The sequence below is a fragment of the Saccopteryx leptura genome, chromosome 11, assembly GCF_036850995.1.
Source record: "Saccopteryx leptura isolate mSacLep1 chromosome 11, mSacLep1_pri_phased_curated, whole genome shotgun sequence".
NCBI lineage: Eukaryota > Metazoa > Chordata > Mammalia > Chiroptera > Emballonuridae > Saccopteryx > Saccopteryx leptura.
Genome location: NC_089513.1, coordinates 46337968 through 46364772, shown reverse-complemented (window position 1 = coordinate 46364772; position 26805 = coordinate 46337968). Strand labels below are relative to the sequence as shown.

General features: G+C 43.8%; 2 protein-coding genes and 1 pseudogene across 3 annotated transcripts in view; 2 read left to right on the top strand and 1 right to left on the bottom strand.

Moving 5' to 3' along the window:
* ESCO1 (establishment of sister chromatid cohesion N-acetyltransferase 1) overlaps window positions 1-26805 on the bottom strand; it is a 249260-nt gene that overhangs the window by 85460 nt on the left and 136995 nt on the right. The gene's annotated exons all lie outside the window — the stretch shown is intronic.
* Window positions 4466-6208, top strand: LOC136383167 (pre-mRNA-splicing factor SLU7 pseudogene; annotated as a pseudogene).
* Window positions 11327-26771, top strand: SNRPD1 (small nuclear ribonucleoprotein D1 polypeptide). Its single transcript, XM_066353145.1, has 4 exons — window positions 11327-11478; window positions 18887-18963; window positions 21478-21669; window positions 25781-26771. The coding sequence occupies exons 1-4, from the start codon at window positions 11465-11467 to the stop codon at window positions 25855-25857; spliced, it is 360 nt and encodes a 119-aa protein (XP_066209242.1). The 5' UTR covers window positions 11327-11464; the 3' UTR covers window positions 25858-26771.

Sequence of the window (26805 nt, the reverse complement as noted above, 5' to 3'; positions counted from 1 at the left end):
ACAGAACACACTGAACTTTCCTCTGTACCATCCACATCTCGACTGGCATGGCTGTGGGCTGCTCCGCTGTATACACGGTGTTACGTCATCATCTGCGCATGTGCACATGCTTACACGTCATCCTACGGAAACTGGGAGAGTTTTCCTTTTTTTTTTTTTTAAAAAGATTTTATTTATTTATTTAGAGACAGAGAAAGGGATAGATAGGGACAGACAGGAACAGAGAGAGATGAGAAGCATCAATCATCAGTTTTTTGTTGTGGCACCTTAGTTGTTCATTGATTGCTTTCTCATATGTGCCTTGACCGCGGGCCTTCAGCAGACCGAGTAACCCGTTGCTCGAGCCAGCAACCTTGGGCTCAAGCTGGTGAGCTTCTGTTCAAACCAGATGAGCTGGGCTCAAGCTGGCAACCTCAGAGTCTCGAACCTGGGTCTTCTGCATCCCATTTCGACACTCCATCCACTGCGCCACCACCTGGTTAGGCGAGTTTTTCTTTTATTTGGTGCTGATTTCACATTTCTGTCATCTTTTGTTGCTTTCCTGTGACCGGTCAAAAGTGCACCATGACTTTATGGACACACTGTATAATTCGTGTTGGCAATTTATTCTAGGTTTTCTTTTCTAAAACTCAATATAATCAGTTTCCTAAACATGCTGTGAAAATATAAAAATAGTTTACTTTCACATTACTGTATTATACACTTCAAAGTTGCTAAGATACTAGCTGTAAAACCAGTAGCCACGACCACCATCACAGCCACCTGGCCCATGTTGGCTTGCATTTGATTCAGACAGATGGTAATAAAACAATGGAGCCAAGAACTGGTGGGCCATTAGCTTTAATCCTAGCTTGCACTAGGCAGCCAAGAAATATACACAGTGGGAAAACCCTTCCCTTTCCATTCAGGGCTCCCAAAGCCACTCTGACTTATCTGAGTTTTCTAGAATCAAAGGTTTGTACCTCACCAGCCTTATTCACCTCTATTCCCCATCTCCTTCTCTCTGCACAAACTCTACACAAACTGGCTTCTCCTTCAGCACTCTGCCATCTTGACTGCTTCTCCTCTCCTCCACGTGGCCTTTTTCCGCTTTCCTCTGGCATGGGCTCCTCTGCCCCATTTTATAGTGTAGAAATCAAAACCTTTAATCCAATATACAAACAAGGAAGTCTCTGATACAAAGTCACTTATCTGAGGCATAATGGGATTTCTCATGAGAGTGCACGACCCCCAATCATGCAACAGTCAAGGGTGTGGGGAAAAGCTTAGTCTTAAAACTAAGCCTTAGGCTGTAACGACCCTGCTTGCTTACAGCCTGTCCCCCACACCCAATGCAAACTATAAGCAAGCAAACATATATATTATATTTACAAACTTATTTGACCAACACTAGCTCTTAACTGTACCTATCACCAAAAAGAAATAATTGTGTGGTGTAATAGATGTGTTGGTTACTGTCAAAAACATATTGCAGTATGTAAATGTACCAAGTCAACATGTTGTACACCTTAAAATTATACATTGTGAATATCAATTATATCTCAAAAAATACATTTTAAAAATACTTTGCTTTTATGAAGTAAAGAAACTTTATCAAGTATTATTCTTTAGCATTTTAAAATATATTTTTTACTTCTGATTCAATAATGCCAAAGGTCTCAATTTGTAGTTTGATTAATTACTCTGTAATATCATATTTGACAAAATTTGTTTTGCCTTCTGTAAGGCAAGTGGCCGTTGCCATGGTGGCCATGCAGGTTCTCATTGGATTCAGGAAGATGGTAAAGGAACTATGGAGCCAGAAAACGGTGGGCCATTCTATTTATTAATGTGACCAATTGTCCTCCTGTCATAAGTTTCGTCCTCCCTCAAAAAGTGTCCTCCGGCCCTGGCCGGTTGGCTCAGTGGTAGAGCGTCGGCCTGGTGTGCAGGAGTCCCAGGTTCAATTCCCAGCCAGGGCACACAGGAGAAGCGCCCATCTGCTTCTCCACCCCTTCCCCTCTCCTTCCTCTCTGTCTCTCTCTTCCCCTCCCGCAGCCAAGGCTCCACTGGAGCAAAGATGGCCCGGGCGCTGAGGATGGCTCTGTGGCCTCTGCCTCAGGCGCTAGGATGGCTCTGGATGCAACAGAGCAATGCCCCAGAGGAACAGAGCATTGCCCCCTGGTGGGCATGCCGGGTGGATCCCTGTCGGGCGCATGCGGGAGTCTGTCTGACTGCCTCCCCATTTCCAGCTTTGGAAAAATGCAAAAAAAAAATAAAAATAAAAAAAGTGTCCTCCTACATGTCCTCCTTTTTGATATTGAAAGACTAATCTGTAAATGTCTGTATTTGATCCATTGATGACCCAAATGTCCAGAGTTGACCCATTGCGTGTGATATGACATATTTGTTTTTGACATGACAATTTGTTAAGGATCAGTATAGTGTGGCGAGATGCATGCGCTCCACACAGGAGACCTGGAGAGAGCGCGTGATATACCGAATGCACAAATGGCTTTGTGTCCTTCTTACTGAAACACGACATGGCACATACAACATTGTAGACTCACGATTATCAGTGAATATTCAATCATAGACTGGTAAGCACAGTTCACATTCTATTAATTCATTATTGTTGGACAGATAAAATATATTATGCTCACTTTGTTAAAGATGGCGCTGCCCATGTGGAAACCCATCGCCCAGGTGATATTAATGTGTGTTGGGGGCGGGCTGTGGGCAGGCATGATCCTTGTAGCCTGGGGCTTGATTTTAAGACTAAGCCTTTCCCACCCTTTTTGATGTGGGGTGGTGCAATCCCATCATGCCTCAGATAAGTGACTTTGTATTAGAGACTTCCCTATTTTGTATATTGGATTAAAGGTTTTTATTTCTACACTATAAATTGGGCAGACAGGTGAGCTTGCTCTCTTGGTTCCTGAAATTAGCTTTAGAGAGAAGAGCAGAGGAAGGCCACGTGGAGGAGGCCAGGAGAAGCAGTCAAGATGGCGGAGTGTTGAGTGAGAAGCCAGTTTTTGCAGAGTTTGTGCAGAGAGAAGGAAATGGGGAACAAAGGAGAATGAGGCTGGTGAGGTAGATACCTTTGATTCTAGGAAACTCGGATAAGTCAGTAGCTTTGTGAGCGCTGAATGAGTGGGTTTTGGAGCCCAGTGTGTGTTTTTACTTGCCAGCCAGGTGCAAGCTAGGATTAAAGATGATGGCCCACCAGTTTTGGCTCCATTGTTTCATTACCATCTGTCTGAATCCATACAATTATCTATTTAATAATTTCCAGATGCGTATAATTTTATTTACAAGTATTTTCCTGAAATTCGAGTTTTAAAATGGAAATCTAACCTCAAACCATTTCTTTTAATAATGCATTTTGATTAAATAGTTGCGTAAAACAGATGTTTTTAAATTAGAAAATGATAAATACACCTGAATATTACTCCAAATTAGTGGGTTTTGTTTGATATTTAGTTTTACTAAATGAGTACTTTTTTCTTACAATTATTATTTAAAATTAATAGGCATGTAAGTGTTGGGCAGATAAAATATATTATGCTGACACACTCCATAAGAGGCTACCTCATCTGCATATTCTCTCCACCTGAGGTAAAGCTATTAATCCTTGAATATGATAGATATGTGTATTCCAAACTGCCCTCTTGATGTTCTGCTTATCTGTCAGACCTCACCCTTACTGGACTATTGCCCCTGAGACAGAGGAATTCCAAAAAGCTGACAAGCTGCCCCAAGGAGGAGCATTCGGACATACCAGGACTTTTGATTCACCACCCACATGCTCGAAGCCCCGCAAGGAGGAGCATTCCGGACATACCAGGACTTTTGCCTCAGTATCCCCTCAGGCTCTCCCAAACGCTATATGCAGACAAATGCCAGGTTGAGGAGAGAACGGGAACCGGGACCTTGAAGGAAGCCATCCTCGTAAGCCTCAGTCATGGTATATAAGAGGCCATCAGACCGGGACTGTGTCTTCAGTGGTTTTGAAAGTAAAAAACCTGACACTGGAGCTGCACTGCCCAGTTTGATAGCTGTTACCCGCTTATGGCTCTTGAGCACTTTAAATGGGGCTAGTCTGAAAAAGTGTAATATCCGTATGATATTTTTAAAATAGGGGGTTTTTTCTTATTGTGAAATGTGGCGTTATATTTAATGCGGCGTTATATTTCCCTTGCACGTCGTTTCATGGGAGGGTTTTAAGCTTGGGTAGTGGGACATGACATGAACAAAAAAAGGGTTTTGAAAAAAGTATCCCAACAGAGCTAGACTTTTCCAGGGAGTCAGAAGACTGGCAAAACTCGCAAGATCTCGCGAGACCCAAAGAGTTGTTAGTGCGCATGTGTCCCGCGGTGGCTGCCGGGAACGCTAAAACAGAAAATAAAACTGGACGGATTGGTTTTGTTTCTCTCCAGTGGTTTTGTGGTCCCCGGAGACAAGACTGAGAGGAGGCCGGATAACAATGTCGGCTGCAGCTACCGTTAATACTGCCCCCCTGTTGGGGTTCAAAGAAATGAGTTTGGAGGAACCAAACAAGATGACCAGAGAGGACTGGCGAAAGAAGAAGGAGCTAGAAAAACAGTGAAAACTGGGTAATGCTCCTGCCGAAGTTGATGAAGAAGGAAAAGACATCAACCCTCATATTCCTCAGTATATTTCTTCAGTGCCATGGTATATCGATCCTTCAAAAAGGCGTACTTTAAAGCACCAGAGTCCACAACCAGAAAAACAAAAACAGTACAGCTCGTCTGGAGAATGGTACAACAGGGGTGTAAAAGAGAATTCTGTAACTACTAAGTACCGCAAAGGAGCGTGTGAAAATTGTGGGGCCATGACACACAAAAAGAAAGACTGCTTTGAGAGACCTAGGCGAGTTGGAGCAAAATTTATCAGAACTAACGTAGCTCCTGACAAACATGTCCAACCTCAGCTGATGTTTGACTATGATGGGGAGAGGGATTGGTGGAATGGCTACAATCCAGAAGAACACATGAAAATTGTAGAAGAATATGCCAAAGTCGATCTGGCAAAACGAACACTGAAAGCCCAGAAACCCCAAGAAGAATTAGCCTCAGGAAAATTAGTGGAATAGGCTAATTCTCCAAAACACCAGTGGGGAGAAGAGGAAACAAATTCTCAGATGGAAAAAGATCATAATAGTGAAGATGAGGATGAAGATAAATATACCGACGATATTGACATGCCTGGACAGAACTTTGACTCTAAGAGATGAATTACTGTTCGGAATCTCAGGATTCAAGAAGATATTGCAAAATATTTGCGGAATTTAGATCCAAATTCTGCTTACTATGATCCCAAAATGAGAGCGATGAGAGAGAATCCCTACACTAATGCAGGAAAGAATCCTGATGAAGTGAGCTACGCAAGAGATAACTGTGTTAGGTACACGGGAGATACCATTTCAATGGCTCAGACACAGTTGTTTGCATGGGAAGCCTATGACAAGGGATCTGAAGTGCATCTGCAGGCCGATCCTACCAAACTAGAGCTGTTGTATAAGTCCTTCAAAGTCAAAAAAGAAGACTTCAAAGAACAGCAGAAAGAAAGCATACTGGAAAAGCATGGTGGCCAAGAACATTTGGATGCCCCTTCAGCTGAATTGCTTCTAGCTCAGACAGAAGACTATGTGGAGTATTCAAGATATGGGATGGTCATCAAAGGGCAGGAGCGGGCTGTCGCCTGCTCTAAGTATGAGGAGGACGTGAAGATCCACAATCACACGCATATCTGGGGATCTTACTGGAAGGAAGGCCATTGGGGATACAAATGCTGTTACTCTTTCTTCAAGTATTCCTATTGTACTGGAGAAGCTGGGAAGGATAGTGCTAATTCAGAGGAATGTATAGTGAATGATACAACCGGAGAAGAAGCCATGAAAAAACCTCAAACCCTCATGGAGATGCATCAGGAAAAACTAAAAGAGGAGAAGAAGAAGAAAAAAAGGAAGCATCGAAAGAGCAGCTCAGATAGCGATGACGAAGAGAAGAAACACGAGAAACTGAAAAAGGCGCTGAATGCAAAGGAGGCCCGCCTTCTTCACGTCCAGGAGCTCATGCAGGTTGATGAGAGGAAGCGGCCTTACAACTGCATCTATGAAACACGAGAACCCACCAAGGAGAAAATGGAGGCTTACAGGATGAAGCGTCAGAGGCCAGATGACCCCATGGCCTCTTTCCTTGGATAGTAGGGACTAGTCACAGACGGTTGACCACAATAAACACAACAGAAATTTTTTTTATTAAAAAAAAAAAAAAATATATATATATATATATATATATATATATATATTATGCTCACTTTGTTAAAGATGGCGCTGCCCACGTGGAAACCCATCGCCCAGGTGATATTAATGTGTGTTGGGGGCGAGCTGTGGGCAGGCAGGATTCTTGTAGCCTGGGGCTTGGTTTTAGGACTAAGTTTTTCCCACCCTTTTTGATGTGGGGTGGTGCAATCCCATCATGCCTCAGATAAGTGACTTTGTATTAGAGACTTCCCTATTTTGTATATTGGATTAAAGGTTTTTATTTCTACACTATAAAATGGGGGCAGAATGGGAGCTTGCTCTCGTGGTTCCTGAGATTAATATTAGAGGACAGAGCAGAGAAAGGTCACGTGGAGGAGGCCAGAAAAAGCAGCCAAGATGGCGGAGTGTTGAGTGAGAAGCCAGTTTGTGCAGAGTTTGTGCAGGGAGAAGGAAGGAGATGGGGAACAGAGGTGAATAAGTCTGGTGAGCTAGAAACCTTTGATTCTAGGAAACTCGGATAAGTCAGTAGCTTTGTGAGCACTGAATGAGTGGGTTTTGGGGCCCAGAGTGTGTTTTTACTTGCCCACTGGGTGCAAGCTAGGATTAAAGATGATGGCCCATCAGTTTTTGGCTTCGTTCTTTCTTTACCGACTGTCCGAATCCAATGCAAACCTGCATGGGCCAGGCTGCTGTGATGGTAGCCCTGGCTACTGGCTCTACAGTAAGCATAATTACAATATAAAATATTACAAATGTTTTTATTATGCATTTATCATATCATATTATAGTGTATTATTGTTGCAATTAATAAAATGTTTCTTTTATTTACGATATTGTTTTCTTCCATTTATTTCTGTCCTTTTCATTGTAAAAATGTTGGTCACCTTATATTTATTGGAGTCTTATAATGGTGGACAAGCAAACGGGCAAGGAAGGCTACTTCCCTATCACTCAGGGTTCCCAATGCCTGACTCACTGCCCCAAGCCCCAGCTCATTGTTCGGGTTTACTGGAGTCAAAGGCACTCCACAAGCCTGAGCAGGGCTCCCAAGTTCCTCCACACTCTATAGCAAAAACAGACTGGGAAAAAACACTTTCTCCAGCAAACAATAGCTCCTCCCCACTTTAGAGGCAGGCAATCCGCACTTTGCAACCTGCCACCCTGAGGGCAAGCACCCACAGCCTTCCAAAGACCATACACACAGGGAGCTGCCTCAATACAAGCCTGCAAACCGAAAAACATTTGTTTCAAACTTGCAACACATTGGTTTGCCCAACAGTGGCCAATCTAAATGCCTGCAGCATACAAAACCGCTGGTAACTCCCAGAAGACAGGACAGTCTTACTTTCAGAATGCCCCTCCTGCTAACAGAAATAAAGACCTTTTCTTTGTTGTGTTGTAAAGTACCATACCCCAGATGCTGAAAAGCACCGTACCTCTCTTCCACAGGTGCTAGGGATACTGTAATCAACACAAAGTCTTTTTCCTCATGCAGCATGCATTCTAATGGAGGAGACATTCAGTTTTTTTTCACAAATATTTGAGGGCATATTGTGTGCAAGGCACTATTTTAAATGATGGGAATGCACAAGTGAACACAACAGATGAAAATCTCTGCTTTCAAGCAGTTTACATTCTTGTGTCAGACAATACATAAATAAAAAAAATTAAATACAGTGATTTACAGAGCAGCACTGTCTAACCAAACTTGCTGTGAGGATGGAAATGTTCTATATCTGTGCTGTCCAAAAAGATAACCATCACCTCATATGGCTATTGAGCACTTAAAAATGGGATTATTGTAACTGAGGAACTGAATTTTTACTTAATTTAAATTTAAATGGCCACATTTAGGCACTTTTTTTTTTTTTTAATTTCAGAGAGAGACAAAGGGAGAGACAGAGACAGGAACATGGATCTGTTCCTGTATGTACCGTTACCGGGGATCAAACCCACAACCTCTGTGTTTTGGGATGACATTCTAACCAACCAAGCTATCTGGTCAGGGCTAGGCACTGTTTTTAATCCAGGGGCTCATTAATATCATCATGGGTTTTGTTTTTTTAAAACTCTTAAGACTGGTTCTTCTCTTAGGGAGTTTCCAATAACTACCTCTCCATTCACATTTAAATGGAAAAGTATTCCCTGCAAAGGTGTGATTGATCAGTTTATATCCCAAGCTGACTGTGGACAAGTAATGGAGTGTGATTATTGACATAAGGGTAGAGTCAGCTTCCTCAGGACCATGTGAATCACCAGGAGATTATTGGAAACGTGTGAAGAGAAGGGGATAGGGGTTGATAAGGAGGCACACAAATGTTCATTATAGTTTTGCTAATCAATTGTGGCCCATGGACTAGGGGCATTTTCAACAACTGAAGGCTTGTGAGTGTTAGAAAAAAAATTTAACTGTATTACCTGTGGTTGTGCAGTGGATAAAGTGTTCACCTGGAACACTGAGGTGGCCAGTTGGAAACCCTGGGCTTCCCTGGTCAAGGCACATACGAGAAACAACTACCTGCTGTTCTCTCTCTTTCTCCTCTCTCTAAAATCAATTTTTAAAAATTCAATCAAGTAAATTTGAAGATCTAATTGACTTTATTAAGCTATTCATGAATTGGGCAGCATCCTATCCAGCAACCAGAAGGACACTGTACAAAATGGAAGCAGGTTGAGCCAAGGGAGTTTATTAGTGAAAGAAAAGAAGCCAGGACAGCCTGAGCAGGTGGTGGTGCAGTGGAGAGAGCATTGGCCTGGGATGCTGATGGCCCAGGCAGAAACCCTAAGGTTGCCAGCTTGAGCGTGGGATCATTGGCTTGAACAAGGGGTCACCAGCTCAGCTGGAGCCCTCCAGTCAAGGCATGTATGAGAAAGCTATCAATGAACAACTAAGGGGCCCACAATGAAGAATCGCTACTTCTCATCTCTCTCCGTTCCTATGTCTCTGTCCCTGTCTGTCAAGAAGAAGAAGAAGAAGAAGAAGAAAAGAAAAAAGAAGGAAGAAGAAGAGAAGAAGGAGAAAAAGCAGAGGAAAAGCAGCAGCCAGAATATCAGAATATCTTTGGGAGAAGAAAAGTAGAACTGTTGTTAACATGTAGATTGCCTCTTCTTTCTAGGGAGAATGGAGAGAGCCTAAGTGACAGATTGCCGATGCTTGACCAGAAAACTTGAGACTGGTTAATTGCGATTATGTTTCTGGGAGAGATTGAATTTGTAATTAGATCAGATATCACATCTAGGTTTGGTATTATAGGCACACGAGCAACTCCATTTTGATTCTGTGTTCATTTTTTTCTTTAACATTATAAATGCAGAATTTCAGATCCCACACCAACTGAATCAGAATTTTCATTCTAAAGTTTCTTCCAGGTGAGTCTTATGCATCTTACAGTTTGATGAGCATTGCTGTACGACATCCAAGTGTTCTGATGATAAAGGATGAAGTCCGGGCTGAAGATACAAATTACAGTAAATCCATGATTTTGGAGAAGATCACCCTAAGGAGAAAGTACCCATACTACAGTTAGGGCAAGCCCTGAAGCACCCTAACATATAATGGCTCAGTAAAGGATGAGGCAGCTGAGACCTAAAAAGAGTAGCTAGTGGGATAGGAATAAAACCAGGTGTGCTTGGCCACCTAGAAGCCAAGCAAAGGAGGGTGTTTCAAAAGGGGAGTATCTGTGTTGAATGCTGCAGAGATGGTAAGATGAGGACGTAAGTTTGTTTTGAAGGTTTTTTGTTTTGTTTTGTTTTGTTTTTTGTATTTTTCCCGAAGCTGGAAACGGGGATAGACAGACAGACTCCCGCATGCGCCCAACCGGGATCCACCCGGCACGCCCACTTGGGGGCGACGCTCTGCCCCTCCGGGGCGCCGCTCCTTCGTGACCAGAGCCACTCCAGCGCCTGGGGCAGAGGCCAAGGAACCATCCCCAGCGCCCGGGCCATCCTTGCTCCAATGGAGCCTCGGCTGCGGGAGGGGAAGAGAGAGAGACAGAGAGGAAGGAGAGGGGGAGGGGTGGAGAAGCAGATGGGCGCTTCTCCTGTGTGCCCTGGCCGGGAATCGAACCCAGGACTTCTGCACGCCAGGCTGACGCTCTACCACTGAGCCAACCGGCCAGGGCCTTGAAGGTTTTTGATAACCTTTAGAAAAGCAATGTCAGTGTAGTTTGAAGAGTAAACTGCAGGTGATAAAACAAGTATAGACAGCTCATTCAACAAGTTTTCCACGAAAGAAATCTGGCAGTAGCTGGAGCTGCTTTGGAGAACTTTGTTTTGTTTGTAAGATAAATTTGTGTGCTGATGGAAAAAAGTCCAGTCGAGAGCGAGGAACTGATGATTCCAGTTAAAAGAGGATAACTGAAAGAGTGAAATCTCTGAGAAAATGAGAGATGGGATCTATACTACAACAAAGCCTTTGAAAGGAGCAACAATACTTCTTGTAACAGCAAGGAAAGCAGAAGGATGGCTTCTGTTTTCTCAAAGACATAGGAAATAAATACCAGCAGAGAGTGATTTGGAAAAGGGACTTGGACTAGAAAAGTTTGGAGAAGGGAGCAAAGAAGGTAGGTATGAAATAATTTTTTTTAATAAATTATTTTATTTTTTTATTGGACTTATTGGGATGACATTGGTTAATAACATTATACAGAATCAAAATGTATGAAATAATTTTTGAATTCATTAGAGAAGCATTACATAATCTCTGGGCAGAGGAAGTCTGTGATCAGAATTTAAAGTGAAAAAAATTCGCTAAATTGTGTGCTTTTCTTCGGGTACATTAAGTATTGCTGAAGTTTTTGGCTTTGTAGCCGAATTAGCGTAATTCTTCCCTTCGCTCACGAATGTATTTGGTGCAGCATAATGCAAGGTGGACTGCGTGCCGAGTGTCCACCTATTGGATTTAATCTCTCATCTCCCTTTAACAGGAAATTTCCTCCTAGAGAGCCCGAAACGCCCGCAGCAACCGCGAAGTACACCTCCAGCCGCCAGGGGCCGCAGTGGCGCGCCTCGCGGCCGGAAAAGAGTGCGACCAGCGCGGCCTCGGCGTTTCCGCTGTGATCTCGCAGCGTTGCGCGCGCTCTTTACGTCGGAGGCCTGGGAGCAGGCGTTTCCGGCCATTCATACTCTTGTGCGTCCGCGGGCTCGCTTGTCGGGTTTTGTGCACTCTCGGACTGAAAGCGTCGCAACTCTGTTAGGATGAAGCTCGTGAGGTGAGGAGGTGACCAAACGGGAGGGGGCCTGTGACCGCGTGGTTTGGGCCGGGAGCGGGGGCCCGGGCTGACCCACTTCCAGGAAGCGCGAGAGCCGCATGTGCGGCCTGCTAACGGCCTCCGGCGCCGGCAGCTCCCGCCTTATCTTGGCCGCGCGCGGCGGGTGCTCGGACCTGGCCTTCAGTCTGGGTGGCGCGGGGATCCTTCGTGTCTCTCGAGAGGTGGACGTAATGGCCGAGCTCTTTCTTCTCATTCGTTGCCTTAGGCCTTAAAGGTGCAGCTTTAGGCTTACAAGGTCCTGATTTCGGTTATTTCCCGAATTTTGTTTCAAGTAGAACTTGTGCTCTGGTTGCCTCTCGGGCTCACCTTAGCCCTCAGAGCGGTAGGCTCCCTGAGAACGTGGGACATAGAAAATTGCATGCCCTGGCTAAGTAGTTTAAATGAATGCGCTTGAAAAAGTACTTAGAAGTTGCAGGGGTTTATCTAGGAAGTAATGAATCCATTTTCTGAAATGCTTTAAGTCAGGGTTGGATTTCTGACTTTGTAAGTTCTTTTTAATTTTTCATTAAAAGTTTTTGGGTGTTTTTGTTTGTTTGTTTTTTTACAGAGACAGTCAGAGAGAGGGACAGACAGGAACAGAGAGATATGAGAAGCATCAATCATCAGTTTTTCGTTGCGACACCTTAGTTCATTGATCGCTTTCTCATATGTGCCTTGATCGCGGGCCTTCAGCAGACCGAGTGACCCCTTGCTCAAGCCATCGACTTTGCTCAAACCAGATGAGCCCGCGCATCCCAGTTCGATGCTCTATCCACTGCGCCACCACCTGTTCAGGCTAAAAGTTTATTTATTTATTTATTTATTTTTTTGGTTTTTTTTGTTGTTTTTTTTTTTTCATTTTTCTGAAGCTGGAAATAGGGAGAGACAGTCAGACAGACTCCCGCATGCGCCCGACCGGGATCCACCCGGCACGCCCACCAGGGGCGACGCTCTGCCCCCCAGGGGGCGATGCTCTGCCCATCCTGGGTGTCGCCATGTTGCGACCAGAGCTACTCTAGCGCCTGGGGCAGAGGCCACAGAGCCATCCTCAGCGCCCGGGCCATCTTTGCTCCAATGGAGCCTTGGCTGCGGGAGGGGAAGAGAGAGACAGAGAGGAAAGCGCGGCGGAGGAGTGGAGAAGCAAATGGGCGCTTCTCCTGTGTGCCCTGGCCGGGAATCGAACCCGGGTCCTCCGCACGCTAGGCCGACGCTCTACCGCTGAGCCAACTGGCCAGGGCCTAAAAGTTTATTTATTGATTTTAGAGAGAGAGAGGAGGTAGGTGGGGGGAAAGAAACATATCTATGCGTTCAGTGGTTGATTCTTGTCTATGCCCTGACATGGGGAGTGAACCTGCAGCCTTGGTACATCCGAGGGCGTTCTAAGAAACTGAGCTACCCAGCCAGGCATTAGTTTTTTGATACTCTCTAGACATAAGGTTATTAAATCTAAATTCCCTTTTAACATTTTTTTTAAAAACTTTATTCATTTTAGAGAGGAGTGAAGGAAGGAAGGGGGGAGGAGCAGGAAGCATCAACTCCAGTATGTGCCTTGACCAGGCAAGGCCAGGGTTTCAAACTGGCAGCCTGAGCATTTCAGGTTGACACTTTATCCACTGCACCGCCGTAGATCAAGCCAAACCTCCATTCCCTTTTAAAGTAGGCCTTTGATTTAGGAAAAAATCTCCCAACTTCGGGTAGAATCACTTTACATATTTGTGGCTGGCTATACATGAATAATTGATATTTTTTCTGTTTTATTTCTTTTTTTTTTTTTTTTGTATTTTTCTGAAACTGGAAACGGGAAGAAACAGTCAGACAGACTCCCGCATGCGCCCGACGGGGATCTACCCGGCACGCCCACCAGGGGCGATGCTCCGCCCCTCCGGGGCTCAGCTCTGCTGTGACCAGAGCCACTCTAGCGCCTGGGGCAGAGGCCAAGGAGCCATCCCCAGCGCCCGGGCCATCTTTGCTCCAATGGAGCCTCGGCTGCGGGAGGGGAAGAGAGAGACAGAGAGGAAGGAGAGGGGGAGGGGTGGAGAAGCAGATGAGCGCCTCTCCTGTGTGCCCTGGCCCGGAATCGAACCCGGGTCCCCCGCACGCCAGGCCAACGCTCTACCGCTGAGCCAACCGGCCAGGGCCTGTTTTATTTCTTAAACTTAGTTGGGTAAAGCTATGGAAGGCTTATTTAAGTAATTCTCTACAATTTGCATTATCTACAATTAGATTTTGTTTTGATGTTTTTTTCTTGAGGCTGAAAACCTCAAGGTTCCTAAACTAAGCCAGCAGTTATCAATATTTAGATGGTTTATTGCCTATTGAGTCAAAGAGTGTCAATGTGAACCATTTACTGGGCACTTGTTACACGATGTGTTGGTAATGAATTTTTTAATCTAAGGTAGAGCCCCTGCCTTGTTAAACTGTTTTGTGGGGAAGACTGACAAGTATATAATTTCTGCTATGTTTGAAACAACATATAAAACTGTTCAGCCTAACTAGGCGGTGGTGCAGTGGATAGAGCATTGGACTGGGATTGGGACGCCGAAGACTCAGGTTTAAAACCCCGAGGTCGCTGGCTTGAGCAAGGGGTCACTCGGTCAGCTGTGGTCCTGTCCCTGCCCCTCCTCAAGGCATACATGAGAAAGCAGTCAATGAACAATTAAGATGCCACAATGAAGAATTGATGCTTCTCATCTCTCTTTCTTCCTGTCTGTCCCTATCTGTCTCTCTTTTCTTTGTCTCTCTGTCTCTTGTCACAAAAGAAAAAAAAAAAAGAAAAAGAATTTCAATCTGTATGGTTTCTAGGCTCAGATTATTGTGTCTGTTGCTCCTGTGCATAATACTCTCCCCCTGCCATTCCAGTTGCCACCAGTGAACTGTTCAGGTTACCTTTATCACCCTTATTTTTAAAAAGGAGTTAATAACCTCTTGAGTTAAGTATCTCCTACAATGAAATTTAGTGTGCATTACCCGATTTTCAAAAATGTGTATGCCTGTGGCCTGGCCAGTGGTGGTGCAATGGATAGAGCATTGACCTGGTATGCCCCAGATTCCAAACCCAGAGGTCACCTGTTTGAGCGTTAGATCATCAACATGATCCCACATGATCGCTGGCTTGTCTGGAGCCCCACTCTCCCCGCTAAGGAAAAGTATGCGCCTGTGTAACCCAAACCCCTGTTAAGATATGGAAACTTACTAAAGCCTTTCCCTCAAGGCCTTCCTTGTCAGTCTCCTGTCCCATACCCCCAGAGGCAACCAGTTTCTTCCACCATATCTTAGTTTTGCTTGCACTAGAATTTCCTATATTTGGAATCCTGGAGTATGCATTCTTTTTGTGTAACATTTCTTTTACTCAGCATGTATGTGTGTGCATATTTAATTTTTATTTATTGGTTTCAGCAAGAGGGGAAAGGGAGAGAGAAAGAGACCAAAACATTGAGCTGTTCCTTTATGTGCCCTGACTGGGACTCTAACTGGCAACCTCAGTGCTTTGGTACTGACTATGCTCTAACCCAGGGGTCCCCAAACTACGCCCTGCAGGCCACATGCGGCCCCCGAGGCCATTTATCTGGGCCCACCGCACTTCCGGAAGGGGCACCTCTTTCATTGGTGGTCAGTGAGAGGAGCACATTGACCACTCATTAGCCAAAAGCAGGCCCATAGTTCCTATTGAAATACTGGTCAGTTTGTTGATTTAAATTTACTTGTTCTTTATTTTAAATACTGTATTTGTTCCTGTTTTGTTTTTTTTACTTTAAAATAAGATACGTGCAGCGTGCATAGGGATTTGTTCATAGTTTTTTTTATGGTCCGGCCCTCCAACCAATGGTCTGAGGGACAGTGAACTGGCCCCCTGTGTAAAAAGTTTGGGGACCCCTGCTCTAACCAACCAAGCTATCCAGCCAGGGCTCAGCATATTTTTAAAATTCATCTACATTGTGGCTTGTATCAGTAATTGGTTTCTTGGTTTCTTTTTATATGTGAATAGCAGGCCATCGTGTGTTTAAAGGTTATCTATTTTCTTTAAAACTGCTTTGAATTTTCTTGTGCAAGTTCCCCTCTCCCGCCCTGGCCGGTTGGCTCAGTGGTAGAGCGTCGGCCTGGCGTGCAGAAGTCCCAGGTTCGATTCCCGGCCAGGGCACACAGGAGAAGCGCCCATCTGCTTCTCCACCCCTCCCCCTCTCCTTCCTCTCTGTCTCTCTCTTCCCCTCCCACAGCCAAGGCTCCATTAGAGCAAAGATGGCCCGGGCGCTGGGGATGGCTCCTTGGCCTCTGCCCCAGGCGCTAGAGTGGCTCTGGTAGCGGCAGAGCAACGCCCCGGAGGGGCAGAGCTTCGCCCCCTGGTGGGCATGCTGGGTGGATCCCGGTTGGGCGCATGCGGGAGTCTGACTATCTCTCCCCGTTTCTAGCTTCGGAAAAATACAAAAAAAAAAAAAGTTCCCCTCTCCCTCTGTGTGTGTGTGTGTGTGTGTGTGTGTGTGTGTGTGTGTGTTCGGAAAAATACAAAAAAACAAAGTTCCCGTGTGTGTGTGTGTGTGTGTGTGTGTGTGTATAAGTAATTAGGAGTCGAGTTGCTGGATCATAGCATAGGTAGAAAACTGCCAGACCATTTTCCAAAGTGTTTGTACCACTGTACACTCCCACCAACAGTATATTCTAATTGCTTTGTACCCTGACCAGCATTTGTTTTTGTCAGTTTAATTTTAGCCATTTTAGTGCTTGTGTAGTAGTGTTCCGTTTAGGCTTTAGTTTGTATTCTTCGAATGACCATATGGTGTTGAGCACTTTTTCACCTGCTTATTGGCCATTCCTATATCTTTGTGAAGAGTTTAATTTTTCTCATATTGTTTCTTTTTATTATTGAGTTATAGGAATTCTTTATATACAGGGTGGGGCAAAAGTAGGTTTACAGTTTTGAGTACATGAAAGAATTTATTATTTATTATTTTTATTTTATTATGTTTATTATTATTTTAATAGTTTTTTATATATATATAAAGATTTTATTTATTGATTTTTACAGAGAAAGGAAAGGGGCAGGGGAGCAAGAAGTATCAACTCATAGCTGCTTCACTTTAGTTGTTCATTGATTGCTTGTCGTATATGCCTTGACCAGGCAAGCCCAAGGTTTCAAACTGGCCACCTCAGCATTCCAGGCCAGGCAGGTTTCCTATGTTTATGAAAGGATGTTCCCTCTTTCCCTCTCACAAGTAGTAGAAAGAAGTAGATTATCTTTTTTCCCTATCAAATTGCCCCCCAAAATTTTAGAAGATTGTCAACAATGTGTTGAAGAGTTACATAAATGGATTTGTGATAGCAATGCATATATATATGGACATGGAAATGTCTCTAATATAAACTGCTAAATGAGAACTACAAGTTAGAGACATCATTAAAGAATGGCTCAGTTAGTAAAAACAAATTTTATGCACATGTTTATGAATGCTATAAAATGGTCTAGAAGAATATGCTCACAAACATGGAGGGTGTTAGAAAGGGAGACTTGCCTGACCTGTGGATAAAGCATCAACCTGGAAACACTGAGGTTGCCGGTTCAAAACCCTGGCTTGCCTGGTCAAGGCACATATGGGAGTTGATGCTTCCTGCACCTCCCCCTTCTCTCTCTCTCTCTCTCTCTCTCTCCCCCCCTAAAAAAAAAATGAAAAAATTTGCAAAAAAAAAAAAAAGGGAGACATTTATTTTGGTATGTACATAACTATGTAATCTTTTACTACTGATTATAATTTATTATTTTTCTTTCATTATCGGGATATAATTAACATACAGCACCATGTATTTGAATACAGTATATACATATATATGTCACCTATATTTTAAAATGATTATCACAGTAAGTTTGGTTAACATCCATCATCTTGTAAAGATAGCAAAAACAGTTTTTTCCTTGTGGTAAGAATTTTTCTTTTTAAGAGAGAGGGAGAGAAAGAGAGACAGAAAGGAGAGGAGAGACATGAGAAGCACCAATTCTCCATTGTAGCATCTTAATTGTTCATTGATTGCTTTCTCATATGTGCCTTGACCGGGGGACTCCAGCCGAGCCAGTGACCTTGGGGTCATGTCTATGATCCCAAGCTCAACTGGTGACCTTAGGATTTCAAACCTGGGTCCTCATCATTCCAGGCTGACACTCTATCCAGTGCACCACTGTTTTGTCAGGCAAGAACTTTTAAGATCTACTTTTAGTGCCTTTCAAATATATGGCTCACAAAAATTAGGGGCTATTTTTTTTTTTTAATTTTAATTTTATTTTTTTACAGAGACAGAGTCAGAGTGAGGGATAGACAGGGACAGACAGACAGGAACGGAGAGATGAGAAGCATCAATCATTAATTTTTCATTGCACATTGCAACACCTTAGTTGTTCATTGATTGCTTTCTCATATGTGCCTTGACCATGGGCCTTCAGCAGACCGAGTAACCCCTTGGTTGAGCCAGCAACCTTGGGTCCAAGCTGGTGAATTTTTGCTCAAACCAGATGAGCCCACGCTTAAGCTGGCGACCTTGGGGTCTCGAACCTGGGTCTTTAGCATCCCAGTCCGATGCTCTATCCACTGCGCCACCGCCTGGTCAGGCCAGGGTCTATTTCGAAAATAAATATGAAGCTATAAAATATCCCGTAATTTTCTTTTTTTGGTGGCAGAGACAGACAGAGAGAGGGACAGACAGACAGGAACGGAGGGAGATGAGAAACATCAATTCTTTGTTGTGGTTCCTTAGTTGTTCATTGACTGATTTCTCATATGTGCCTTGACCGGGGGCTACAGCAGACCGAGTGACCCCTTGCTCGAGCCAGTGACCTTGGGCTCAAGCTGGTGAGCCTTGCTCAAACCAGATGAGCCCGCACTCAAGCTGGTGACCTCGGGGTCTCGAACCTGAGTCCTCCACGTCCCAGTCCGACACTCTGCTCTGCGCCACCGTCTGGTCAGGCTCCCCTAATTTTTGTGAGCAGTATATATTACATAGTTGTGTTAGCTATAGTCAGCATGTTGTATATTACATCTCCAGTATTTATGTTATAACTGGAAGTTTGTACCTTTGACCACCTTCACCCATGTAATTTATTTTAATTTGTGGCATATTATAACTTTGGGATCTGTATACATGCATGGATGCTGTACAATGGTTTAGAGAATAAGAAATGTCCAAATGACAGTGCCTGTTATGCTCCTTCATGGTTGTTAAGATTTAATTCAGGGAAAGCTGGAATTGTTCCGCAGATTATTAATAGGAATTTATTCAGATAGTATCTAAGCAGATTTTCAACATTTAGATATTTTACCCTTTGACTTAATACACGATTTTAAAGTTTTAAAGGTTAAAATTTATCATTTTATTCCTGCTGTCTTTGTAGATTTTTGATGAAGTTGAGTCACGAAACTGTAACCATTGAATTAAAGAATGGAACACAGGTCCATGGAACCATCACAGGTACGGAGGTTGGATTACTTTAGGACACTCTCCCCCACAGACCCTCATCCTTTCTACCTACAGGCCAGAATTCTTTTTTGGTCACTTAAGAAACATTCTTATAGTAGGGATTTCATTCTTTTTGTCTGGATTATTTCATTAACCTTCTTACTTCAGCCTCACCTTAAGTACTTGTGCTAAGACCAAACTGGATTTCCCAGGTTGTCCTGTATGTCAGTGGTCCCCAACCTTTTTTGGGCCACAGACCGGTTTAATGTCAGAAAATATTTTCACGGACTGGCCTTTAGGGTGGGATGGATAAATGTATCATGTGACCGAGACAAGCGTCAAGAGTAAGTCTTAGACGGATGTCACAGAGGGAATCTGGTTATTTTTTAAAAATAAAACATCATTCAGACTTAAGCCGGTTGGCTCAGTGGTAGAGCGTCGGCCTGGCGTGCAGGAGTCCTGGGTTCGATTCCCAGCCAGGGCACACAGGAGAGGCGCCCATCTGCTTCTCCACCCCTCCCCCTCTCCTTCCTCTCTGTCTCTCTCTTCCCCTCCCACAGCCAAGGCTCCATTGGAGCAAAGATGGCCTGGGCGCTGGGGATGGCTCTGGATGCGACAGAGCGACGCCCCAGAGGGGCAGAGAGCATCGCCCCCTGGTGGGCGTGCCGGGTGGATCCCGGTCGGGCGCATGCAGGAGTCTGTCTGACTGCCTCCCCGTTTCCAGCTTCGGAAAAATGAAAAAAAAAATCATTAAAAAAAAAAGAAAATAATGTAATTTATTCTTTCTCTGCAGACTGGTACCGGCCTGGGGGTTGGGGACCACTGCTGTATGTGACCTCCATTTTCTTGCTTTTTGCCTTTCATGCCTTTGTCTGTGTGTATGTCCTTTTGCCTGGAATGTTGCATCTTCCAAAATACATTTTATTTTATTAGAATTTTGTGGCCTGACCTGTGGTTGCATAGTGAGTAAAGTGTTGGCTGGAATACTGAGGTCGCCGGTTCAAATCCCTGGGCTTACCCACTCAAGGCACATACAGGAAGCATCTACTATGAGTTGATGCTTCTTGCTTCTCCTCTCTTCCTCTCTCCCTCCTTCCCTCCCTTCCTTCTCACTCGCTCTCAAAATCAATAACGAAATCAAATCAAATAATTTTGTGTCATCTGTTAGATTGTAAAGACTGAAGTTAGAGGATGGGTTTTCATGTCTTCACTGTCTGTTTGTTTGTTTTGGCAAGAGGGATAGACGGGAAGGGAAAGAGATGAGAAGCACCAATTCTTTGTTGCAGCACCTTAGTTGTTCATTTATTGCTTTCTCATATGTGCCTGACGGTGGGGGGGGGGGGTTCCAGCAGAGTGAGTAACCCCTTGTTCAAGCCAGCAACCTTGGGCTTCAAGCCAGCAGCCTTTGGGCTCAAGCCAGTGACTCCACATTCAAGCTAGCAACCTCAGGGTTTCGAACCTGGATCCTCTGCATCCCAGTTCAACACTGTCTACTGTTCCCCCGCGTGGTCAGGCAACCTTGCTTTGCTTTTATTTTGCAAAATCTCATAATAAAAATAATAATGGGAAAAATAGTTTGAGGCAGACCACTCAAGACCTGTGCAACTTGGTTATCAAAGTATTAATAAAAAGATGAATGCTCTTTTTACAAATGCAGTTAAAAAGATATGTTAAATTTCTATTAATGAGAAAAAAATAATGCTGTTCCTGGCTGGGTAACTCAGTTGGTGAGAGTGTCGTCTTGATAAGCCAGGGTTGTGGGTTTGATCCCTGGTCAGGGCACATAGAAGCAATGAATGAGTGTACAACTAAGTGGAACAACATATTGATGTTTCTTTCTCTCTCTCTCTCTCTCTCCCTCTCCCTTTCTCTCTCTCTCTTCCTCACCTTTCTCTAAAATTAAATTTAAAAATTGTTTTTAAAAAATAGTACTGTGCATATAGGACTTTATTTTTTTTTTAAGATTTTACATATTTATTGATTTTACAGAGAGAGTAAAATCTCTGTCTGTAATATGGTATTTTATGGTGAGAGGGGCGAAGTAGTTACTAGCTGTTCATTGGTTGCTTGATGTGTATGCCTTGACCGAGCAAGCCCGGGGTTTCGGACTGGCAACCTCAGTGTTCCAGGTCCATGCTCTATCCACTGGGCCACCAGGCAGGACTTTATTTTTAAAGCAAAGATGAAGATAACTTGGTATAACAGAGTTTGTGGCAGTTTTGGAGACAATGGGAGAACCATGCAATGAGGGGTACAGTGAGAATAGGCATGTGTATTGGTTATGGTTTCTCTGTGTCTTGCTGCATTCGCTTCTGTAATCATATCTAACGTGGTAGGGGAAATCTCTGTGAAAGGGAAGACTTCTGATTCGTACTGACAGTGTCCCCCACTTACAGTTTACATAATTATGTCATAGATGCTTGCACTGTACAGAACGGTACTCTCTTGTAATATGGTATACAGTGTGATTGGATATATTAATTGCCTTACTTATTGTGCTAATAATTGTCTTTTTTCTCTCTCTAGGTGTAGATGTCAGCATGAATACTCATCTTAAAGCTGTGAAAATGACCTTGAAGAACCGAGAACCTGTACAGCTGGAAACACTGAGTATTCGAGGAAATAACATTCGATATTTTATCCTGCCAGACAGCTTACCTCTGGATACGCTACTTGTGGATGTTGAACCAAAGGTGAAGTCTAAGAAAAGGGAAGCTGGTAAGTTTAAAGGATTATAAACACTTTTGTGTATGTATTTATACCCTAATCCACTATTCAAAATAGAAACATTTGCAAACTGTCAAAGGTTTTTGTTTTTGTTTATTGTTTAGTTTTGTTTTTTTGTATTTTTCTGAAGCTGGAAACAGGGAGGCAGTCAGACAGACTCCCGCATGCGCCTGGCCAGGATCTGCCTGGCACACCCACCAGGGGGTGATGCTCTACCCATCTGGGGCGTCGCTCTGCCGCAACCAGAGCCATTCGAGCGCCTGAGGCAGAGGCCATGGAGCCATCCTCAGCGCCCGGGCCAACCTTGCTCCAGTGGAGCCATGGCTGCAGGAGGGGAAGAGAGAGACAGAGAGGAAGGAGAGGGGGAGGGGTGGAGAAGCAGATGGGCACCTCTCCTGTGTACCCTGGTTGGGAATCGAACCCTGGACTCCTGCACACCAGGCCGACACTCTACCACTGAGCCAACCAGCCAGGGCTGTTTTGTTTTGTTTTGTTTTGTTTTTAACAGCCTAGACTTGCCATGAGTGCATATATATTTGTCATTGTTGCTGGTGGTGTTATTAAAAACACTGGGCTGTTCTTAATTCCTATACCTTTGTGTATAGCCTTGTCTCCACCCTGTACACACTTTGGAAGATTTGGAAATTGGCTCTTTATATTCCGATTTTTTAAAATTTCTTAATGACTTGGCATAGGATCTTTTCTTGTCCTCCATTTTCTTTCTTCATTTTGTTGTTCTAGCTATTGGTGGGCCCTATCAGTATGGATATTTTTGCTCTTAATTTCCTCCGTTTTCTGAGAAATTTCCTTGACCTTACCTTTTAATTTAGCGTCTGTCTAATCTGTCATATACTTATCTTCAAGCCTCCTTGTTCTCATCATTTTTCATAGAATTTTCTTTATGTTTTAGGGATGTAATTTTTTATCTGAAAAATAATGGATAAAATATTAACTGTAGGACATTATAGTTTTGGGGTAGATGTGGGTTTTGGGGGGAGGGGGTTCTGTATGTGGCATTGTTTTTTGTGGGGGCCCACTCCCCTGTTTCTCTATTTATTTAGTGTTTACATTAAAGGCTTTACTTAAGTATTTTGCTCTTTGGCCATCTGTTACTTAATAAGACCCAAAAAGAGAAGTCATGGGAAAGGAGGCTGGACTGCTCAGCTGGTAGGCATCATAGGGACTGCTCAGCTGGTGGGCATCATAGGGACTGCTCAGCTGGTGGGCATCATAGGGGACTTCAGGGACTGCTCAGCTGGTGGGCATCATAGGGGACTTCAGGGACTGCTCAGCTGATGGGCATCATAGGGGACTTCAGGGACTGCTCAGCTGGTGGGCGTCATAGGGGACTTCAGGGACTCCTCAGCTGGTGGGCATCATAGGGGACTTCAGGGACTGCTCAGCTGGTGGGTATCATAGGGACTTCAGGGACTCCTCAGCTGGTGGGCATCATAGGGGACTTCAGGGACTGCTCAGCTGGTAGGCATCATAGGGGACTTCAGGGACTCCTCAGCTGGTGGGCATCATAGGGGACTTCAGGGACTGCTCAGCTGGTGGGCATCATAGGGGACTTCAGGGACTGCTCAGCTGGTGGGTATCATAGGGACTTCAGGGACTGCTCAGCTGGTGGGCATCATAGGGGACTTCAGGGACTGCTCAGCTGGTGGGCATCATAGGGGACTTCAGGGACTGCTCAGCTGGTGGGCATCATAGGGGACTTCAGGGACTCCTCAGCTGGTGGGCATCATAGGGGACTTCAGGGACTGCTCAGCTGGTGGGCATCATAGGGGACTTCAGGGACTGCTCAGCTGGTGGGCATCATAGGGGACTTCAGGGACTGCTCAGCTGGTGGGCATCATAGGGACTGCTCAGCTGGTGGGCATCATAGGGGACTTCAGGGACTGCTCAGCTGGTGGGCATCATAGGGACTCCTCAGCTGGTGGGCATCATAGGGACTCCTCAGCTGGTGGGCATCATAGGGACTGCTCAGCTGGTGGGCATCATAGGGGACTTCAGGGACTGCTCAGCTGGTGGGCATCATAGGGGACTTCAGGGACTGCTCAGCTGGTGGGCATCATAGGGGACTTCAGGGACTGCTCAGCTGGTGGGCATCATAGGGGACTTCAGGGACTCCTCAGCTGGTGGGCATCATAGGGGACTTCAGGGACTCCTCAGCTGGTGGGCATCATAGGGGACTTCAGGGACTGCTCAGCTGGTGGGTATCATAGGGACTTCAGGGACTGCTCAGCTGGTGGGCATCATAGGGGACTTCAGGGACTGCTCAGCTGATGGGCATCATAGGGGACGTCCGGAAGTTGGACTCTTCACTGAAGAGACTCAGTTTACATATATGAAAGTCTTTTCTGGAGCTGGTTTTCTTGCAGAAAGATTCTAATCATCTTAAGCACATGCAAATGCCCTTAAGTTATGAAAACTTTCAGGTTACAACCCATAGCTTACAACCACGGACTTGCGGCCCTCTTCCTGTCCCTGAGCTCTGGGCCTCTTGCTGCTGTCTACTTCCCGAGTGTTTCCAAACCCGAAGCCTTTCTGGTTCATTGTCTGTAGGTTCACTTTATTTTACCTTTCTTTCCTACCTACCTGTTGGGGAAATAATCATTAGCTTTGCAAAATGAGGGGGAGGACTGGACTGTAATGCTCTACGTGAGAATTTCCGTCTTTGTTTTCTGTTGGCAGCCCTGTGGCCCGACGGTTCCCAAGGCCCCAGGTCATTGGGAGTTACTCTTCCTTTACATTACTGTGCTAAGCTTAAAGATTTGCTGAAATATTTCAAGCATTGTGTTTTCTCTGCTTTTTTATCCCCTTATATCTATTTACTGTTTTTATTCCTTTTTTTTTATTGTGAATAGTATTTCAGAAGGAATTAAAGATATAGTTAATCTGCCTTGTTTTAACAGAAGTTCTAGACTTTATTGCTTTGAATAGTAAAACTGAAAATAAAGGTAGAAATTTATAATGCAACTGACTTAACTCTGTGTCAGAATTTTTTAAACATTTATAGCTGTCCAGTAATGAAATAAGTTAATTTGGATATGAGTTTTCTGTCATTGATATGCAAGTACAATTAGAATGACTAGGTGACAGGGATATTGCTGTATGGGCTAAAGTACTAGGTTATGTTTGGATCAAATGAGTGAAGATTCTGAAGAGTCATGAGGTTATTACTTGATTGAAAACTTTTTCTGAGAGAGAGACAGGAAGGGAGAAAGATAAGAAGCATCAGTTCTTCGTTGCAGCACCTTAGTTGTTCATTGATTGTTTTCTTACATGTGCCTTGACCAGGGGCCTACAGCCGAGCCAGTGACCCCTTGGTCAAGCCATCAACCCTGAGTTCAAGCCAGATGAGCCTGTGTTCAAGTTGGCGACCTGGGTTTTGAACCTGGGTTCTCTGCTTCCCAGGCAGATGCTCTATCCACTGTACCACCACCTGGTCAGGCTGTAGAATACATTTTTAAACTTTCTTGACTTTTCCTGACCTGTGGTGGCCCATGCAGTGGATAAAGCGTCAACCTGGAAGTGTTGAGGTCGCCGGTACAAAACCCTGGGCTTGCCTAGTCAAGGCACATGTGGGAGTTGATGCTTCTTGCTCTTCCCCCCATTTCTCCCTCCCCCTCCCCCTCCCCCTCCCCCTCCCTCTCCCTCTCTCAAAATGAATAAATTTTAAAAATGTTTAAAAACATAAAAATAAACTTTCTTGGCTTTAAACTAACTTGCTTGAATTCCAGTAACAGTCTGGCACATGGTGTTCATGTTCTGTTCCATTGATATGATATTTTTTTCCATCTTGTATGAGGTTCGGATCATTTGCATTTTATTTTGTGGTGAATTTAGACATACAAAGAAAAATATTTTAAGACAACGAATTTCTCAGTAAATATAGTCAAACAAACAAATATTGCAATAAAATGTCTTTGTAGGCCAGCAGTACTTGGTTCTGCATGATAATGTGTTGTGAGGGGTGACTCAGGTTACAATTGAGAGGAGCCAAGTTCAAGTTTTCTTTACTGTAGATGCTGTTTGCGGTGGCCAGGTAATGTCAGCATAGACGAGAATTGACCTTGCCTTATTTTTCTCTTCACAGTTGCAGGAAGAGGCCGAGGCCGAGGAAGAGGAAGAGGACGTGGCCGGGGCAGAGGAAGAGGGGGTCCTAGGCGATAAAATTTCTCAGAATTATTGTTTCAAAGTGACATGTGATGGTATATTTTTTGTACAGGTTTTGTTTGTTTATGTCAATTTTTAATAAACATAAATGTAGGCCAACTGTCTATTGACTATATGAAGTTAAGTTTTAATAGTTCATATATAGTCATGATATCAACACAGTAAGAGCGGAGCATTATTACATGGCAGCCCCAGAATAATTCCATTCTTAGATCAGGCTTTTAATTTTTTGAACTAAAATGTTTCTTTATAAATACATACAGAATATACATCTTTTTACTTCACATGCACTGAAATGCATTTTGTTTGTTTTACTTTGACTCCATTCTGTGAACCCTACCTATGGATGACATCATTTTGTTTGTTACTTTAGAAGCTAAAGTCTATGGAATAGGGTCTAAAATAGATTCTCCTTTCCTGAGTTTTATGGAGACTTAGGTACTTAGTAAAAGCTACTTAAGTACTAATTTAGGAATCATTGATTTTTGTTGTGTTTTTTTTGTTTGTTTGTTTTTGTTTTATTTTTTCAATAGTTTCCTAATAGAATGTAGTTTTACATTCTACTAAGTAGAAACTTCAGATACCATTCACTCACTAGACTGTCGGTTGTAAGCAGCATTGAAATGTGTTAATGTGGAATGAACCTTCAGTGGCTCTTTTATCAAGTACTTTTATAAGGAACCCTTTAAGAACAAAAGGGAAAAGACCTATATTATATGATGGCAAAACTGGATTCTTTCTTGTAGTTAATGAGGATTGTTAAAAAATTGTTTTAATTAGTTAAGCTTAAAGAAAGCTACTTCTCAGTATATACAGTTCCTTGTAAAGCTTACTACTATTTGTTTATATGCTAAGGAGAAATAAAGCTAACTTGGAGGATTGGGGGGAATTACCTCTGTATTTTTACTTGATTATGCTTGTGGAGTTTTGTTTTTTTAAACGAGG